Raw genomic sequence first — 21,406 nt, forward strand, 5'->3', positions numbered from 1 at the left:
TTGAAATCGTAAATTACAGCTTCAAGTCACAACTTACGACTTTGTAGCGTTCCAGGCAACCCACTCGTGTTTTTCCGACCTGTTTTACCGGTGAAAGTCACTATAACGGCCACTCGTAACTTCCGACCGGTGAACTCGTACCAGATCGAACTGGTACGACTTCACGGTCGGAAAAATACAAGTTTCCTTGAACGCACCATAACAGTCCTCGTCCCTACGTCGCCACATTCACGGCGTCCCTTGGCTGCACACACAGCCCTGCATGCCGTTCTATCTCCTCATTGGATAAAAACTGTAGGATACGATAAATGTTTTCTCTTCGGCTCAGAGCAGAGCAGAGGGACTGAGAGACCCGTGTTTCAGTCCAAACACTCTATGTAAGTGATTGCGGTCGGAAGATATAACTATTTAGGACTTATATTAACAAAAATATATTACTTACTTCTGCTTTAAGTTAAAGAAAATGGCACAAGTATTAGGAAAAATGTTCTTCCTTCAGTCACACACTGAAGAGATTAAAACTAAAAAATGCCTGAGTTATAATAAAATGAAAAAATATATAATAATAAATCTCCATGACGACTCATGTACTCCCACACTTACCTTTTTAAAGAAAAATGAAAACTTCTCCATGACTTCCACCTCAACATTTTTACGACAACACTGCTGAATACTGAAAAATGATAATGTAAAACACTGGCTCATAACGTGAAAAATGACATGTTTGTTTAAATGCAACTCTTGGATTTATTTAATGCAAGTTTTAAAGTGCAAAAAAAAATAAAAAAATATATAAAGAAGACATGAACAAAGGTACCTTATGTAGTTGTTTTTTTTCTTTCTTTTGCATAAATGCCGGTTTTAAACATCGATCACACTTTGCTTTACAGGGCAATGATCTTTAGATTACATGTAAACATTTTGTATGACATTATACATCATTTTCTAATAAAACCAAACACACATCGGCCATGCTGCAGTCCAACCAGCTGCATTTTATCCTGCTTGGTGTTGTCAACATTTTCCACATTATTCCTGAAAATGTAGACTTTCATGTTATCAAAAAGATGAATGTAGCAGTAAGAGGCCTGTAAATCTATGTGTAGTGGACACGGGGGGGGGGGGGGGGGGGGGATATATAATCTGTATAACTGACTGAAAAAAACAAAAAAAAGTACTTCATGCTCATTTTCACTGTACAAAATGTTTGAATGTTTAGAGCCAACAGTACTTGAAAACATTTAGCAACAAGCTGTTTAAAAACAACTATATATATATATAGTATAGTATATATATATATACTATATTAACACACACACACATACACACTGTTGATTTTTTTTTTTTTTTTTTTTTTTACACAAAATATTTAAGACAGCTAAGGTTTTCATTCTGAACCGACCAATGTTTAAAAAAAACATCTCAAGAATATTGTCCAGATTTGATCCAGACTTTTCATGACAAGATAACAGTGTTGGTATGACAGTCACCAAAGTGCATCATTGTCCACCATCCACTGTCATTCACACGTTTAGAAATAAAATAAAAATAATAATTATAATGGATGCAGTTAAATAAAGAGACACCTTTTCTGGGACTGAGGCGATGAGAACTCCACTGATGTAAAATTGATACCAGAGCTTGTTACATTTGAGAAAGATTGAAGAAAAACTGGTTCTGGTGATTTTAAAGCTTAACTGTAACTTCTGCAGCCCTCCCCCCACTTACACTCACAGAGTTAACTCTGGTCTGTATGTTCTATTCAATACAACGGTTTGGATTTTATAATCAAATGCCTCCTGGTGTTGGAGGCTTTAAACACAAATATTCATATTTTTGACAGCAGTAGAAGTGATGCTGCATGAGCTCACTTCATGAAGATTTTATGTGCGCTGACGATTGTGCCATGCTGTTCATTGATAGACAGATAGAAGCTGAAGAGAGGAAACATTTCATTTCATATATATATAAATATATATATATAGTTTGATAGTTTTTTTCCATTTCAAGTTTTCGCAGCTGCCACCGGCTAAATTGATGTTTTCATCTCTTATCACACCTGTAGATGCCTTTCTATTGTCGTTTCACTTGAGCTACTACAATGTAAAATCGTTTATAATTCTCGATTCATAGGTAAAATATAAGATTTCAACAAATCTAACAATGACAAGTCATACATGTACTCATGAATCAGTTATTTTAGTGCATGACTGTGGTCTAACCCATCTCGCCTCATTTTGCCCAACACAAATGTCTAATACTCACTTAAAAAAAAAAAAAAGCTGTTCTGATTTGTCTCTATCAGCGACAGCTAATCAAACACAGACAACGCCGGAATTAAACATTCATATTTTGGGATGATTTTGTGTTTGGAGTTTGTGCTTTTTTACATTTTCCCCTCTCCCTCTGCCATCTGCTGATAATTAGAGGATCTTGTTTCTGATCATTGATCTGCAGTATTGTGGTGGTTTTTGTATTTCCCAACATTAAAATGTGTTCTGGCTTGCAGAACTGCCTATCCTTTGATTATCCACGTCTAACAGCCCCCTTCCACTGCATGGCGTCGCAAATCAACTCGGCTCAACTCGGAGTCGACTCAGGTCAGAGATAATCATCGCTACGGCGTCATCTCTGTACCAGACAAGATGTTCTGAACAAACCCAGCGAGCATCTGGACACGGCTCACTGTGGCCTGTCACACTGCTGTGTGCAGTGTTAGTATTGGACAAGGCATTCATCTGTGTATGTCTAGAATGTTTATGTGTGTCGTTTTGAAGATGACGTCATGATAAATTTGTACCTCACTGCTACTGTAATGTTGAAGCACTGAGGGGGGAGCGACTGTCAGAGGGGAAAGAATCACCTGGTACCAACAGTGAGTGGCGTTGAGTCGAGTCATGCTGTGGAAAAACACTGTGTGTTGAGGACAACTTTAGAATTTATTTAGTTTTTCTTAAAAAAAAAAAAACTACTGCGCTAACCAAACTTGCAAAGTACATATTGCACATTTAAAAAAAAGCAAAGTCTCAAGCCTGAATCTCATTCGCCTTGTGACACATGCATGCAGCTGCCCAAGAAAAGGCTTAATACCAAATACCAGTCTGATGTCTGAAAACCAATAAGTGCAGTTTTGGAATAGGAGAAACACACTGCGGAGGCACATCTGAGCTTTACACTGTCGCCTACGACAAGGAAAGTGATATTCCTCTGTGCTGTCGAAAGAAAATGATACTTTTCATGTTGAGTACGAAGGTTTCTCCGGATCTGAACTCATTGATACTGCAGCACTCAATCCAGTGGAGGTGAGGGGGGGGGGTCCTGGCAGTTGCACAGGGAGATGCTGTTTGGTTGCAAATGTCCCTGCTCACGCTCTTGTTTTATATGCAGGAATGGTAACGCTGGATTTTGGGATAAAGAGGTTTGGATTAGAGGCTGTTATGTCTTCATTTCTGCCCCTGCTCCCCGGGCTGGGAAACCAAAGAGAGGCCATGTCTTTCTCTTTCTTTTCAGATGTCACTGTTACGACGGATACTCCTGACTGCTCCGCCGTCGTTTACTGCACACCTCGCCATTCATGCCGCTCCTTAGGCTCTCGTCCCGCCGCCTCTTCGGCCTCCCAGTCTGTGGAAAAGACACAGGAGCACAAATGGGACATTGTTGACAAGGTGGAGCACTGAGTTTAGCTGCTATAAAAGCAATCACAAAGAAATGGCTTAAGCCAGACATCCCATCTGTTGACAATTGGTATGATATAATTTATGATATATTTGTGATATATTTTTTCAATTAGGCTTCAGTAATCTAAACTTGAAGACATCTGGAAGCAATGGAAAAGGTATTTCCCTGAAATGTCCTTCTTTTGTTGAAGTTTTTTTTCTTAATATATTAATTGTACTTGGTTAATTATTTATTTGCTTGTATTGTTGTAATAGAAAACACCCCATGTTCATGTGTTATTTTATAAATTGCTTTGTTAAAGGTACATTGTGTAAGAATTACTCCCATCTAGTGTTGCGGTTGTATATCGCAAGCAACTCAATCGTATTTTTCATGCTGCATTCACGTGAAATTGGGCAGACGGACGACAGCCACTGCACGTAACGGCATAAACAAGCCTCTATGTAAACAAGTGGTCCGTCAGCATGAGGCAAAACAATACACGTGACAATATGTTGTCATGGTGATGTCGTATTGTTTACCTGACCCACGTTTTACCGGCTTTCTCTCGACTACTGTGACTAAAATGACATCTGGTTCGTTAGCGACGGCCGTCTGCCCGACTGCAGGTGAATGCAGCATCAGTGTAACGCTCCATTCCTCCTCACTGCGTTACCGCGGTGACTTTTCACAGACGCCACCTCGACCTGAGTCGACAGCTCCGGTGTCTCTAGTGAGTTTCCGTGGTGTCCTACCATCACGCTGCCAATGAACGTAAAAACATGGCGACACGACATGGCAGCCAGCACCGAGCTTACCCACTCCATGTAGATATGAATGATATGAACGGTATATTCAGAACTAACCGGAACACTTCAGTTTGTTGATGGGGGTGATTACTGATTAATGAAAAACATACTTTTGAACGAAATAATCGAATTTCGTGAATACATAACAGGAGAAGTTACACAATGTCCCTTTAAAGGAAAAAAAGAAAGAAAATTGTTGATAAGGCTTTTAGACATTTTCAGTTATTCTTAAAATCATGGACTCTATGAAGCTGTGCATTTCATGAAAACATCCCTCCATATATGTCAAGTGAAGAGTAAATGTTAAACTAAAGTACATTTATTTGCAAATTTAATAGGTAAGTTGTTTAAGTTCCATGTTGTGTTGTTCATTTTCTACTCCTAGAGAAGTATCAGCTTTTGTAGCTGAGATAAAAAATCACCAAATCCATCAATGGCCACTAGAGGTCAGCAGAGCACTGCTAAAGAGAGTCACATGAGGAAACGACTTGACACTGTGGCAGAACAATTTACCATCAAAATGTAACTGAGAGCTTGAATAGAATAACCAAATTGTAAATATAATATATTTCAATTAAGATGTCCTGACATGTATATCAAAACATATTCAGGACACTTTTATCAGTAATTTTCTCACCACAAAAAAATGTTGTTTAATGGTCAAATATTAACCTACACATAAACCTATTAGTTGAAAATATAAATGTCAAATTGAATATATTAAGAAAGGCCGGATAAACATGACATCACACATATGAGGTTCTGTGAGAGTCTGAGACATTCAAAAGTTTCCAGGGCTGTGAGAGGAAATAGGAATTTATTCATAATTCCCTCAGTCATGTGGTACATTTATGCAACGCCACGTCTTTACTGACTTTAATATCAGGGATGTCTAAGGATAAATAAATGCACCTGATATTAGTAGACTTTTTTTTTTTGGGGTGGGGGGGGGGCTTTGCCTTTTAATTGACAGGACAGTTTTTGAGAAATAGGAAATGGGGAGACAGAGAGGGGGGAATGACAAGACGGCCATCCGGGGGAATCAAACTGGGGATGCTGCACTAGCCTCTGTAGAATAATGGACCACATCCGTCCTGTGGTGTGTGATATGTGTGATAAGCTATGAGATCCAAATGTCAGTTCTAATCAATGCAACTATTTCCATTCTATTTCCAATTTTAATGACTTTAAAAGTCAGCATTTAATTCACAAGAAAAGAGAAAAGAGAAAAGAAAAGAAAAGAAAAGAAAAGAAAAGAAAAGAAAAGAAAAGAAAAGAAAAGAAAAGGAAAAAAAGAAAAGAAAGGTAAAAAAAGAAACTAGCCGGGCTGACTGTTTGTCTCCATTCAGCCAAGAGCAGTGAGTTCACAGACCTTGGCGTCCCGCTCTGCAAATTTCTGGAACATGTTGGCGTAGATCTTCTTGTCCTGTTCATGATGTTCCTTAATCTTGGTCTGGCAGATGGAAATCTGAGCACGAGCTGCCCGGTTTGAAGGGTTGACTTGAAGCACTTGCTGAAAATCCGCCATAGCCAGGGTGAACTCGTTGCGGTAGAGACGAGCTTCCCCTCGACGATACAGAGCTTTCTCGTTGTTCTCATCCAGCTCAAGCACCTGATACACACACACAGAGTAATTAGGTAAGAATATCCAGAAGAGCAGCAGCTACAGAGAGACAATTTGGAAATGAAACGGTGTTTAATTAAATATGGACCATCATCCCACCTTGTTGCAGTTATCCACTGCTTGTGAGAACTCTTTTGTCCGCAGGAAACACAACGCTAAATTGAGGTGGGCCGACAAAATAAAGCCTTTTATCATCTTCTGCTGCTCAGATCCATTGCCACACTCCATCTCAAACCAGGAAACAATGCGCTGGTAGTGGACGACGGCCTGGAGGTACCGCCCTGCCTAATAAAGAAAGATAATAAGAACTTAGAAAGATGTAAAGATGAAGAAGAAGAAGAATGATTTGTTCTGATAGAGGAGCAGCATGTTCACTGTACCTTGAAATACTCATTCCCTTTACTCTTCACTCCCTCAGCCAAACTCAGCTTTTCACTCAAGTCCATTTCCCAGGGTTCTTTAGCCTTGTGGAAACATAGTGAACATCAGAGTGTGAGCATAAAAACGCTGGTTTTTACGTTTTAAGCAGTCAGCTGAAAGTACTTAGACAGCTAACTACGCAGGGGCTAGATTTCTCTCTGATTTGTTTGTCAATCTACCCAAAATAACAGACATGAATCTTGTGTAATTTAATTTAGGATTTGGCTCTTTATAGAATATTAAATTGTGAAAGACAAGAAGAGAGCTCACCCTTTGGAAGTCTTTGAGGGTAACTTCGTATACAACATCTTTGTCTGGTCCAATTTTGTACTCCGGTTTACCTTCGCTTCCAAAGGCATACCTGTAAAACCAGAAAAATCGTGACCGTCATTAACGGGGCCTGTTTGACGACACTGAAACACACAAAACAAAATCTTTATTTAGGAACACTCTGGTGTCTATAAGTCGAGGAGCCAATCTGGGTACCAAGATTAGATCAACTGTCAACAGTCAGCTCAAGCCATCTGACATTTAAACCACAGGGAGGGGAATCCCATCTGAGACAACGTTTAACACCTTCACACTGGTGAAAATTCCCCATGTCACACTTGTAATAAAATCTACACTTTATTCCAGGTACATGCTATAAATGCAATGACATGAAAAAATATATATTTCCTTAGGTTTTGGCTGCTGAGAAATATGGAAAGATCTCTACACAGGTGTTTATTACACAATAGAAAAGTCACTTTCTACACCTCTCCCTTCAGTGCCTATACCCATCATGAACATGGATTTTAATACACTTTTGCCCATTAAGTTGGAATATTTTTTTTTTTACCTCTTCTCATGAAATGATTGTGACAATGTGATTTATTCTTGATAGATAAAGTGTTTTTCTTATCAAAACTTTATTGATCAACCACTTCCAAACATATCACTGTGAAAACTAAACCACAATTAATTGTAATAGGAATAAAAAGAAGACTTTGTCTGAAAACAAAATTATCTAACTTTATGGGCAACTAAAGCTGATGAACATATTAAACTGTGTGTGTGTGTGTGTGTGTGTGTGTGTGTGTGTGTGTGTGTGTGTGTGTGTGTGTGTGTGTGTGTGTGTGTGTGTGTGTGTGTGTGTGTGTGTGTGTGTGTGTGTGTGTGTGTGTGTGTGTGTGTGTGTGTTTTCAACCCAAGAGGCTGATAGCTCTTAACAGACTACGGGGAAGTGGTAAAGGAGGTGAAGGAGATGACATCTTTCATAGAATTAGAATAAATATAACACCAATAGAGTTATATAAAGAGGAAGCAATACCAAAACGTAAAAAGAAAAATAAGAACTCTACATTGGAAGATGGTTTTTTCCTTTTTAAAGAAGGGGGATTTTTTTGTTATATAAGAATAACAAATGTAATTTTTGATAGTCTATGTAGTTCTTTTGTTTGTACTTCCATTAAATGTGTCTCAGTGTTAGTTGACCACATGCTGGCATGAAGCCTCAGCATGAGCTGTTGTGAATTCTTACGGCCGACCCTCTGTGTTGCCTCTGCCTGAGGGGGATGAAGGGAGGGGAGAGCTGGTGTGGGCGAGGGGGGTGAGGGAGTGATATGATGCGGTTGACCAGCACAATGTGTCCTATTTATTATAATAATCCCTCAGTTTTTCCATCTATTTTACTGATGTAAAAACGATTGTTTCAATTAGCAGAACAATATCTTTGGACTGTACCCCATGCACTACACATTATTAATTATTTTTCCACTATATATCTATGTATCTCATTAAGCTGTATTGATCCACGTGTGGCTGGTGAAATAAATGCATGCTTATTTGAAATGTTAGGCGGAGCTGAAACACCCTACAAACATGAATGTGAGTTGTTGCCTTTAGCCCTTTGACTAGATTAGAAACACTGAAATATAATGTGGGATGTGTGTTTTGTGTTAAGTGCATTAATGAGTAAGGACATTGCTAAATGCATTTGAAAATAAAAATAGGAATTCTGGTATAATAAATTTTGACTTCCAGTATATGTTTAATTCTTTTTGGTTTAATTAGTTGCTATGACTGGGTTGAGTAATGGGGTTACAGCATGGTGGAAAGTGTGGTCATAATCTGGCCCTCTGCTAATGAGGAAACCTTTTTGTGGCCCTCTGTCTCGATCACAGTGTTGCCCTTCACTGGTCTTTGTGTTGTGAGGATACATTTCTCCTTTAAACGTCTCAGATACAGAAACAGATGTAATGAGGAACGACAGGACACAGCATGAAAATTAGCACCAAACCAATGTCACAATAAAGACTGGATCACAGCAACAAAAGATGTGACAGATTCAATTTTTTTTTCTTAGACTTACTTTGGTTTTAAGTAAAGTACACAGCACTCTCCTTTCTGCATCTTGTCCATGGCCCGGTCCACTCCCAGAGGAACGCCCTGATCTTCAGCCTCACCCACCACAAAGTGAACATCCCTGCAGTCGAAGATTCGATCTCCACAGCTCCCCTCCAGGTGCACTGTGGAACAGGTGAAGCACATGGTGACACAAATCCAACATCTGATGTAATGGTTACGTACGTACATGTAACTGATCAGGGTTATTATAGTTAACTGAAACTAAAACTAGCAGTGAAAAAATAATTCAGTTAACTGAAACAAAAATAAAAATGACATTTTTTCCAAAAACAAGAACTAAATAAAAACTACAAATAATAACTACCTAAAACTAAAGTGAATGTCAGATAACATCAGCTTAGTTGTAGTTTCCTTAGAGATGTTAAAGGTGCAGGAAGAAAACGCCACAGCTCAATATGGGACGACTTGGAATATGACCCACAGGGAGATAAGAGTGAATGTAACGTAATGAGTACTAATGGGAACATTATGGGATGCAACTAAAAGGGAAAAATGCCACAAATCTGGAAGTTCATTTTCAGAGGTCTGACAGAGGCTTTCTCCTAAAAGATGAAAAACTAAGACTAAGACTAAATAAAAACTAGTCAATTCCTCAAAATAAAAACTAAACTGAAATAAAAAAAAGCAAACTGAAAAACTAAATAAAAATAAAAACTAATGGCAATTTTAAAACTATAATAACCTTGGTACTGATCTTTTTGCAAAACTGGCACAAAATCAACATTTATCTTTCAAGCAATGAAATAGTTACCTTCAACAGTTGCTCCGTCGTTGGGATTCGTGTAACCTTCCCCTTTGACCTTTATTCTCCTCTTGATGCCGTCGTCATCTACAAGCCTCTCTCCTTCAAAGTCCAGGAGCTCCATCTGTTTTCGTTGTAAACAGATGGGAATTGTTATTTTTGTTTGTTTGTTTTGTGCATCATTTTCTAAAGTTCTCCCCACATTCAGCCGTGTGTATCACACTCCCTTTAGCCAGCTTTGCAAGGGTTTAAATAAAGTTTTGTGGGTTTGAACAAAGTGCAGCTGCACATGTTTACAATAGCTGTCAAACCCAGTGGGTCAGGAGGATAAATAACAATAAAATTCAACATCATTCGACTTGAAGTTCTGCTCTCCAGCTTTTATATGCATATAAAACATAAGGGTAAGAGGTTGATAACATGCTTATACAATACTACAATTACACTGTCGAGTGTTTATCAATGCATTAGACAACAATTAAACCTTCCTCTTTAATTAACTTCTTCTTTATAGGGGTTACCTAATATTCATGAACTCTGGAATCACATTTTTTCCAGATTATGAAATGCTTGGTATTTGACGCGGTCAGATTATTGTTGGCAATAATTCAGAGGAGGAATTGACAAAAGAATATTTACAGGGGCCACAATGTGCAATAATTTTACGACTAAATTGTGTCCATGGGAAGGAACTTGTAAAGCAGATCAATCAGCAAGTTCTCTTTTGATTTTCATCCAGAGCTGAATTTAATGGTCATCGATTGCAGAGAATTGAGAAAGCCTGACTCATATCCCTACTGAGCTCCAAACTGGCAACTGGACGGCACTGGCTGTTTGACTGAGAGGGATTCAAACAGACGATCCAGTAGAGTAGATTGTATGTTCAGAGAGCTCCATGTGCGGACACCAACACTTGCCCCTGAACTGTCGGAGTCCCTCAGCACAAAGCAGAATTAACACAGGCACAAAATTGGCAGCGCCGATGTTTGCACACCTACCTCAAATACTACCGAGGCGTTGGGAGGAATTTTTTCAGGATTTCCAACAGGTCCATAAGCATAGTCTGGTTTACACAGTAACATGCACACCTCGCCCTTCTGCATGGACAACACTCCAATGTCCCAGGCCTTCAGGACCTGTCCTGTGAGTGGACAAACAACAACTAAAAGTTATTATTGGGTCATTAACCTGGTACAAAATAAACCTTTATTAGATGGCACTGAGGAATAGAAAACCTATCCCAAAGCCATTGTCAAACAATCAACATCAGATGTCAGAAAAATAAATCAAATTCATAGTAAATGATCGGGACCTGCCCAAGAATGTAATAGATTCTTCCTTAGAAGTGCAATTTCTTTGATTAATTGCATCAATGCTGACAGATGAACACACACAGATGAAAACATAACCTCCCCGGGAGAGGTGCATATGAAACTATGATGACGATAATATGAAGAAACATTTGGGAAATTGGTTTTGTGGTGTGAGGATCGAGGAACACATCTACACATACATACACACATACACACACACACACATAAGTGTCTGACGTGGTATTCTCTTTCATTTGATGCTTGACATTATTTAAACAATCATCTCTCCCCTTTACGACGACCAGTTTTTAACTCCATCTCCGAGTGTGGCCCTCATAAACAACTATAAACACAGCTTTGACTCCCAGTGTAGTCAGACAACACAATATTTAGCTCAGACTAAGCATAACCCAACCCTGTTTATAAGGCTACGGCAAGCAGCTGGCCAGCTTCGATTATTTCAGCATAATGACTGAGAGTGGTACAACAGTTAGTCTGGCTCTGAGTATAACATCTTGATGAGCTGGCAAAGTCAGTATAAAAAAGTAATAGCTCCATCATATCAACAGTTCACAATGACAAAGACACAATATTGCTGGATACAAGTGTTTACTCCACTTTCTCCCCATCAGTAAGGGACACCCATCAGAAAAAACACACACTCTGGACTACTTAAAAAGATGACCTCAAACAAAAGGAAATCTCAGTTACATGCATCACCCAATATGGTGCTCACTCGGCTGCAATCAGATCTTCATTTAAGAGGCAGTGGCATTTAAGTGTGACCCCAGACTTTTTAAATCCACTTCTTTTTGTAAACAAAAAAGGGAAAAAAATAAAAAATTGATGGACTATTTGGTTCAAACAAGTTTAAAGGGATAGTTCACATTACCTTTATTTGTCGGTCCAAGCTATTTTTAGAACGGCGGAGCAGAGCTGCGAGCTGCTCAGAGCTACGCTACGGAGGCTAATGGGATTTCTTGGTTTCCCTCATCAAACTCATTAAATACACAATCCAACAACTCCAAAACGCTCTTGTGGACAAGTTGTGACCTGCACATTCACCACGCTATGAGATAATAACAGAGCGTTACAAGACAGAGTTGTTTTCGAGGTAAATACAGAGACTGCTTGCAGAAAAACTGCCCCTGACGGGAACGCGCATCAGCGGTTTTGCATGAATTTACCTCTAAAACAACTCAGTCTCGTAGCACTCCGTTATCTCGTAGCGCTCCGTTATTTCGTAGCGAGTAGTAGTGAATGTGCAGGTCACAACTTGTCCATTTTGGAGTTGTTGGATTGTGTGTTTGATGAGTTTGATGAGGGAAACCAAGAAATCCCATTAGCCTCCGTAGCATAGCTCTGAGCAGCTCGTGGCTCTGCTCCGCCGTTCTAAAAACAGCTTGCACCGACAAATAAAAGTAATGAACCTACTGCTATGACTATAGGGATTATGGCAATGGGCCAATTTGACAAAAATGTTCAATTATCCCTTTAAAGCACAGACAAGTTCACACTCTGTTACCAAGGGTAACTACTGCTGCAGTGGAGCTGTACCCTCCATGAAAGGATCATCCATCCCATCCTGCTCAGGTGAAATGTTCCCTGTCAACAGCATCATCACAGGTGCATCCAAAGTAGTGATTTATATGAGTTTGCATATGTTGGAGAAACAATCATACTGTATTGCATTTATTGATACTATATCTACATGATGTGTACAGTAGAGGACTGGAATACACAATATTTAAGTTATTGTGAAGTTGTGAAGTTAATAACATACCCGCCAGCACCTTGAAAGCTCCTTAATTAATATGACTTATCTCATTTATCTAATCCAGACCAGACCCAAAGTAAAAGAACAACAGCAGCAGCATCACCAGCCAGTAACCAGCCTGACACATCACCACAAAATCCTACTCCAAAAACCCACACACTTGACATGTTTTTGCTTTTTGTACAGACTTAACAAAATATGATTTCATCCTCAGAATTAACAACCAGCTGTTTCCAGCCTCGTGCTGAGCTCAAATCAATGTATCCTTGCTGTAGGTCCATATTTACTCATCAACAGACATGTGGCTTTGATGGATCATCTTATTTCTCAACTCTCAACGAAAAAGCAAAACAGCACATTTCCCAAAATGTCAGGCTGTTCCGAAGAGTAAAAGTAAGAGAGCGAGATCCTGACTCACTGTCGGGCTCAACAGCGAGGCGTGAAGTCACTCACCTTTGCCCACATTGAAGCAAAAAGGCTCTTTGCGATCTCGACTGCAGTCGAACCTCTTCCCGGAGAGCAGCTTTCCAGTGTAGTGGACGGTCACTCTGTCCCCAATCATCGGCCGCTCTCCATCTGATCCTGGACACTTCACAACCTACAGACAGAAAAGGCCAAGTTTCCAATTCAACAAAGGAGCCCTTTTTTGTCAAAGAAGCAGGAATCATGGTGAGACGGTGAACACCTACGATGAAATGTTAGTGATAAATAAATACCTTGATAACTCCTTGGTCTTTACTGGATGTTAGATCAATGCCCTTTGCTGCAAACGCAGCTGTGGCTGACTTGGCGTCTATAGGCAGATCCTGGTCAGTGGTCATTTCTGCCAATGGGCATCACACAGTAACACTGCAAGACAAGATGAACACACACCTGTCCGTCAGTAATCTGAACTCCACAGACAAACAACATCCACACAAGAAAATATGACTTTTTTTTTTCCTTACATAACTTATTGCTATTTAAGGACACTTGCTCTACATCCATATTCTGAAGATGAATTTGCAGTTTTGCAGCAGAAGCCGGGTTAACAGTGAATGAGGAGCACTGCTTTGCGCTGCAGTTGTGATTTCACTCAGCTGTATCACACCTTATCTGATCCCCCAAAGATGAGGTAATTACATAACTACAAATCCATGCGAAAGGCAGCAGCCAGTTGCTTACTTGTCTTTTCATTCTGTTTTAGCGCTGTGCTCGCTGGAGGTACACTTTGTTCGAGACTGTTCGTTTACGACCCTCTAAAAAAATCTCCTAAGTGACGTCTGGGTATTTTACCGGCCTGTTTGAAATCTGTGGCGATGCAGAACCTCATTTGGAGATCTTCACCGTTAGTTTTGTGATGAGCAAATTCAACGTTGCATTCTTCTTTGTGAAAGCCTTGTGCACAGGAAAGTGTGGGCTCAACTCACACACACACACACACACACACACACACACACACACACACACACACACACACACACACACACACACACACACACACACACACACACACACACACACACTATGTTTATAAAGCTGCGCCATCACAAGCATATCATTTTTTATCTCTCTCAGTGTTTGTAATGAGACAGGGAAAATCTTGAATCTAATCACGAGTCCTCAGCTCAGTGTTGATACGCTGATGTGATATCACAATACGAGGCTACATATTGTCTTGTTGGCTCTGGTGATGTTGTGATTAAACAAATTACAGTGAGGTACTGTAAGACACTATAGGTAAATAGGGTAAAAAATGTTAACTAACAGATATCACCATGAAACTTCCCAAGTTTATTATTACAAGTTTTGTGAAATTTTATGTTGAAATGTGTAAATGGCGCAATGTGTAAATGGCGCAATATCTAAAGCACTAATTTGCATACATTACCAGACCCCGAAATCTGAACAATGTCAAAAGTCTTGTTTTATTTTGTTGACATATTAGAGCCAGAAGTTTTTACAGATGGGGATTTTGGATATCTCTTTTTATCACTCCGTAAATGAGAAAATACTGTCACCAGTACTGTCACTCAACTGTGCTATCTAATAAAGGGATAAAAAAGCCCCAAAAATATGCTAAAAAAAAAAAGAATATATACCTTACACAATAGTCCAAAATCTCAAAATTGATCAGTGCATGAAAAAAGAGTGTTTTTGCCTGTAGTGTCTCGCCTTAAAGCAAAAGCCAACATAGAGTGCCTTAGTAAGCCATCAGAATAACTTCAGCTCACCGTAAGTCTACAAATCTGCAGTGTACAGGAGGGAGGTCACACAGTTTTTAAAATATTCCCCCATATAGTGTTTTGATGATGTTGATAAAAGATGTTACAAACATATAAATCCACAGTCTCCCATAGGTGCAAAGGCCATAGCATGTGTGATTTAGATCTAACCGTTCTGTCCTCCTGGATGAGACCACTCCCATCAGGTTGGCAGTGTTTCATTATGGGATAAAGGTGATCATGCAGAACAACTTTGTTGTTTGGATTAGTTGTATTGATTTGCAGTGGCCTTTCTCTCTAAGTGGAGCCAAACCACGTCAGCAAATGTCCCCAGAATAACAGAGCTGCCGCTGTCCCTCACCATCCAGGCCTATAGCATTCAATTCATGAATACCACCCATGCACCTGCTGAGTTCTGAGAATACAGTCAAGGATAACTCATCTGACTACATCATGTATTTCTACATCTTTCTTGACCAGTTTCTACAGTGTTTTCAGCACTGAACTCTCAAATGTGCTTTCATCTTCTTAATGAAGGGTTTATGCGCTTCAACCCTACTATAATATCCTTCTCTGTGTAATTGTCTACAGACTGTTCTCGCCCGTCACGCCCTACGCTGAACATCTCCGTCACCTGAGGAAGAGCCGCTCCGCTCACGCTAATGCATGAGCATCCAGACGTCTGCTGTCAAACCGCAACGTCCAACACGATTTACTTCATTAAAGATTTAAATGCAGATGTCACAGTGTGACACGCCAGCCAAGTGAGCAGTGTGTGTCTGTGCCCTAACAGTGAACTCTCTCACAAAGTCACAGATCTTCTCCTTGATACAAAAGGCCTGCTCGGCACTCCTACACCGAGCATGACTGGATGCTCTTACCAAGCAGTGCACCTTGAGGTGGGATCTGTGTTGGTTATGGTGTTTCCTGTAATCTTTCAGCCTCCTATAGTTTAAATATCATCACTGCTGGGTCTTTCAGGCTGTGTCAATGTAATGTAATGCAGTTTTTCAACATTATTGATAATTTACACACCTACTACAAACTTATTTCATTTTTCTCATCTGTCATTATGAATCATCATGTTTTTACCCATCTATGGAACCAAATTCACCTAAAAGTGCAGCCTGGGGTTGATTTACACTTAATATTCAAAATGATATAGTACCGAGTGAGATACTGAATTTGAACTAGGCTGACTAAAAGTAACAAAATAAACTTATAGACAATGCATTTGCTGTAAACACGTCATCTGCTTTTTATCTTTGGTTTCAAATAAACTGCAACAGCAATGTGCAACAACAATTTGAAGTGCAACAACCACAATTAAGGGTAATTGTATACGCAGGATTTCTCTAGGGATCAACAGAAGTTACGCACTATAGATTTAAAAAGGTTTATTGCTTTTTGGGTGCAGGTGCTTAGTTTGCTTATGCCTTGGTCCGGCTCTTCATATCTTCATAACTGTCCTTATTTCAGCACCATTTATCATTCCAAAACAGTGCGTAATCGCCTTATCGATACATTTCTTAGCAACAAAATCAACCTTTTTGTTACTGTCTTATGTGACATTTTGTCTGCTTTTGTTTGGTGTTATATTGTGTTATATTTAGTAATGTTTTTTTGTTATGAGAAACAAGTGTTTGGGACGCAAGAAAACTTTCAGAAGAGATTCTGACAAATAAAGTAGACTCAACTCAACTCAACTCAAGCCTCTAACAAAGGGGGATGCTCGTGTGACCAGACGTAACGTTACAGACATGATTATTACTTGGACGAAATTTTTATGTTTCATTCACTGCATCAATACTCCAACTGAATCATTTACAGTAGTGGTGCATATTTTTCAGTACCAGAAGTGATACAACTGCCGGAGAACTTTTCCGGTAGTTTGGGAGACATAATGTCTTGTTTGACTTTTCAACAGCCGAAGTTTTCAAGTATTCCGGAGTTGCCCGTACAACGGCTTTTCCTGAATGAAAAACTGGACAGATTTTGAATGAAATCAAGATCAGTTTAGTATTATCTGATCAAAAAGAATGTAAACATGATTGTGAATCTAATTGGATCGTTTTCAGACAGCCAGATGATGTACAACCCTCTCTCTCTCTCTCTCTTCATGCTAGCTGCCTCCGTCTCACACATAATGTGGCAAAACAAAAAAACAACTCACCAGCAGCTTTGCCAGAAACTAAACTGTTACAACCTGTTGGCATTACATCTGCTAAATCTTGTCTCTCTCATCACAGCAGCAATCACTGTCGACACACATTGTTGCTGCTTCAATAAACGTGGCTGCGAGGACTTCCAGCTCGCCCTGGCGCTGTGATGTTGCTGTTTGTGGACAATGTAAAAGCTGCATAGATATGCCGGGCATGCTGTTTAATGCTATTTGGCGATTATTATCACATGCGACAGCTGAGACATTAACGCTTGCACACATAGCATCGCATCACAGCTGTTGAGATTGGAACCATCTCAGGATGTTGCTAATGTTGGGACATGGTTGTGAAGTAACAATGGCAAATTAAAATATGATACCTACAATGAGATGTTAGGCATGCAGAGAAAGAAGCACAAGCAATCCCAATTGGAAACCACAGTGGCTCCTTATTGGATAAAATGGCAAGTTTTTCCAGAATTATAATTTTATATCATTCCACAGAAGAAGATATTGGCAGATTAGATAGACAACAATATACTTTATATTGCAGTCAGAAAATGATGTTGTTGTTTAAATTGCTGGTCATATGCCAGTTAGTCACCAGTAAACATGACTTACTGTATATATTTTTAAAAAGCTACATTTTGTGCTTGTTTGTGTTGTCGATGTTTGTCATCTGAACTGTATAAATAAAGATAAGAGATTATCTCACTGATGTCACATACACATCTTCACCCTCATCTATAATTGGAGCTCTGGACACGAGACATTGTGTAACACTGATGCTGATGTAAAGTACAGTTGGTCTGTTTCTCCCTCTAAAACCACACAAAACACATCTAATTCATAATTATGTAAAAAAAAAAATCATACACATATTTACTGCACAGGCTAGACTGTAATGTGAGTGTGAGAGGACACGTCACACCAGGCGCTGTTCAAACAGCAGTTTTGTGGCCACTTAACATTTCAACAGAGATGGGTTAAGGCTTTGCTCAAGGGCCGTGTGTTTTGACAGAGAGGAACGTGAGCCTTTATTCTCAGCATCATGTTTTTTTTTTTTTTTTTTGTTCTGTCTCTCACAACATCCCAGATGCCGTTGACGTTCATGTGCCAATGTTAGGACGCTGTGCCGTGGTGACTAAATTCTTAAACAGTTCTGTTAAATACGACCATTCAGCTCATGTGCCCGGTCTAAGATGCATCATCTGGGCAAGTTTAGCTCCTTTTTCTCAGTTTTGAGTCAGATCTTAGGAACGAGCTCAAGTCATCCACCCATACGTCGTCAGCCTACAGGGTCAAACCATAAAGATGTAGCTTGCTGATATCTGCTCAGTATTTTTTTCTGTTTTTCAATTCTGTGTCATTGAGACCAAGTGTTAGATTACGTGGCTCTTAAACAAAAGTCAGCACAAAATGTCCTTCTCTTCTAAAGCTGCACCTTGTCCTGTGTCTTTTCAATTTCACGGATTTCATTTTAGATGCAACTCCTTGTCCGTCTGTGCGTGCGTGCATCTTTGTGTGTGTGTGTGTGTGTGTGTGTGTGTGTGTGTGTGTGTGTGTGTGTGTGTGTGTGTGTGTGTGTGTGTGTGTGTGTGTGTGTGTGTGTGTGTGTGTGTGTGCGCGCGTGTGTGTCTGAACACAGTGTTCCTTCTATTCACAGTTCCCTGCTGGCAAAGCCTGATGCTGTTCACCAATCGGACCCCCTCACGTAAGGCTTCAATTTTTTGGATCAAAAGAATCAGATCCTCATCAGTCAAAGTGACCATGCCTTTACATTTACATCAACAAAGCAAGTGCAGCAATTTACCATCATTACTAGAATCACTGGATTTAAAGTTACTTCCATCAATTCTATCAATTAATTTTTTGCTTTTCCTTTATGGAAAATAGATTTTATTTTATTTTTTTACCAAACATTAAACAGTAGTTGCAAACAGTAACAGCACATTTAATACGGTATGTAGGCTGAATGTACCTAAACTCAGATACCCCACGAAGGAATGCAGGAGCAGAACACAATGAAATGAAGACCAGACTAAAAGACGCAAGACGATCAGTGCATTTGGTCTCACATCCGTACATCTCTGCTGCTGATTCATATGTGAACATGCGAGCACACGCCGTGCATGAGAAACCTACAGGCTCAAACCCCTTTCAGTCTCTCTGGGCCTGTTCAAATACAACACCGCACATTAAGAGGGATGCAGGGAAATCTTGTAAAGTTGTTTTTACGGGCATCACTTTCTGGAAATGCTGCTACCATGGTACATCTGGATGCTGTGCACACTTTGAACATGAAATGTCTTTGCAAACCCCTTGAATTTGCAGCTAGAGCTGGTCCCATTTACCTTTTCTGCTGTATTTGGGTTAGAGGTTATCACTTGTCATTAAATGTGTCCCTGAAGAGGTCTGATTCATGTCTCTTTCTTCTCCTCAACTTACGTCAGCAGGCCGGCTCTGCATCTCATCTAAATCCAAACCACATCTATAATGAAAGCTTACCTTACATATTTCAAGTTATTCAACATTATTCATCACGTGATGTAGAACAAGGACCAAAATGAGTAAGAAGATTGCTCTGGAGTTTATGTTAGTTCTAAAAAAGAAATAACTGGCTTATACAACCTGTAATTTATAAAGATACACCTAAGCCTAGAGGGATTCTGGATGTAAACTGTTGTCCTCATCCGCCTCCATCAGGAGCCAAAGCCAAGTGCCACATTTTCACACACACACACACACACACTCTCACCTATTAACACAGACACACACAAGGAGTCTTATCAACCCTAGTTTTCCAGAACACCATGGCATACAGCTGTAAACCTGAAATGCCCCCAGATGTATGGCGATAAATAAATAAATAACATCCATCCTATAATGGCATATACTTAACAAGACAACTTTAACTGGACATCTTTTGTTTTCAACTGTTTTATCAGACTGGTTTTCATGTAGATATTTTAAGAGGCATAAATAAAACAATTCCTCCATATGAATAACAAGTGTCCCTTTAACTCAGCCAGGCGTGAATGGACAGCACTAGAAAGCGTCATGTCTTAATGAACTCCTTAATGAAGTCTACACAGAGAGAAAATTCAAACACTCACGTTTCCGTACGCTCTGCTCCCTTTTTTCTTTCTGTGTTCCCCACAAACAGCCGGCGACCTGCGGCAACGCGCTCTCACTAAAACCGCGTCTAGTCCTCAGCAGTCAGCCCGCCCTCCTCATCTCATGTCCAGGGTACTAAATGTTCTGGCCATGTGCGAGCTGTCTATGTAACCTAGAGCTCTTTCTCTCCCTCTCTCTCTCTCTCTCTCTCTTTGCCCCCCACCTTTATCCCCTTCTCTCTCCTTCTCTCTCTCTCTCACTCTCTCTCTCTCTCGCGCTCTCTCTGTCTCACTCTCCCTAGCGCTCGCGCTCTGAACGTGCCGGTGTCGTAGCCGAATGGAGCTCAGACTTCAAAATGACAGTGTTCACGAGGAGAGGTAGAGAGACACAGTGGGGATAAAGAGAGAGAGGGGGAGAGAGAGAGAGAGTAGAATGGAGCGGAGTTGTGGGAGGGCGTTTAGTGTAAAATTAAGGGCAGGTCTTGGAAAGCAGCCACAAAGTAACACAATGTTCCGGCTGTACTGTAGCTGTACCGCTGCCGCTGCTGATGAGAACACTGTGTTCCAATAGACACCCTGACCTGTAACCCGTTCCGTGCCGAGCCAGGCCGGGAACAGCCTGTACCGCAGCAGGCTGTCCTCTCCGCTCAGCTGACAACACATATCATCAACAGTGCTGTGTAATAGCCGAGCCCCAGCCCGACCGCCTCCCGCACATACGGGACTCGTGAGCAACGAAATAAAAGCTCACTTCCATGCCCGGTAAGACGCGCGGTGAGACGGATTACTGTTTCTGTAAGAGACGGTAAAAAAAAAAAACTCGCCTTTATATATATTTTTTTTAATTTTTGTTTTCCGGACAATTTATTGGTTAAAGTAGGCCTACAATTGCTGTAACGTTTCTATAACTTCTTAGAAGGTAGGGATTTCGACATATGCGTATATAAATGTTGACTATTTCTTATTTCCCAGCAGCACTGGTGGTAATTTTCCGGTAGGCTATTGTGATTTGTGACTTTTTTCTTTTTCCAAAACAACAGTGTTTACATTACTGCGCTGTTTACAGTGGTGGAACAGTTATTTAACTCCTCCAGGCTTTGTGAATACAGCAAGTCTATAATTAAGAAAAAATACCACAAGTATATAAATCACTGGCTTTGATCAAATTCAATGT

The 21,406-nt window shown here is 40.0% G+C and overlaps 1 protein-coding gene across 1 annotated transcript; it reads right to left on the reverse strand.

Annotated features, from left to right (window-relative positions):
• Positions 1-1,007: 1,007 nt before the first annotated feature.
• On the reverse strand, positions 1,008-20,676 carry fkbp5 (FKBP prolyl isomerase 5). The gene is made up of 11 exons (XM_083971987.1): positions 20,233-20,676; positions 13,468-13,600; positions 13,205-13,349; positions 10,660-10,802; positions 9,671-9,785; positions 8,864-9,020; positions 6,781-6,871; positions 6,471-6,554; positions 6,190-6,375; positions 5,839-6,078; positions 1,008-3,621 (listed from the first exon to the last, which is right to left on the reverse strand). The coding sequence occupies exons 2-11, from the start codon at positions 13,570-13,572 to the stop codon at positions 3,520-3,522; spliced, it is 1,368 nt and encodes a 455-aa protein (XP_083828113.1). The 5' UTR covers positions 13,573-13,600; positions 20,233-20,676; the 3' UTR covers positions 1,008-3,519.
• Between the last annotated feature and the right edge of the window lie 730 nt (positions 20,677-21,406).

Source organism: Trachurus trachurus (assembly GCF_905171665.1).
Source record: "Trachurus trachurus genome assembly, chromosome: 5".
NCBI lineage: Eukaryota > Metazoa > Chordata > Actinopteri > Carangiformes > Carangidae > Trachurus > Trachurus trachurus.

Coding starts and splice junctions, on each gene's coding strand:
- fkbp5 (XM_083971987.1), bottom strand. CDS start 13,572: ATGACCACTGACCAGGATCTGCCTATAGACGCCAAGTCAGCCACAGCT. Junction 6,376..6,470: donor AAGGGAATGAGTATTTCAAG/GTACAGTGAACA, acceptor TTTCTTTATTAG/GCAGGGCGGTACCTCCAGGC. Junction 3,622..5,838: donor TTGCAGAGCGGGACGCCAAG/GTCTGTGAACTC, acceptor TCTTTTCCACAG/ACTGGGAGGCCGAAGAGGCG.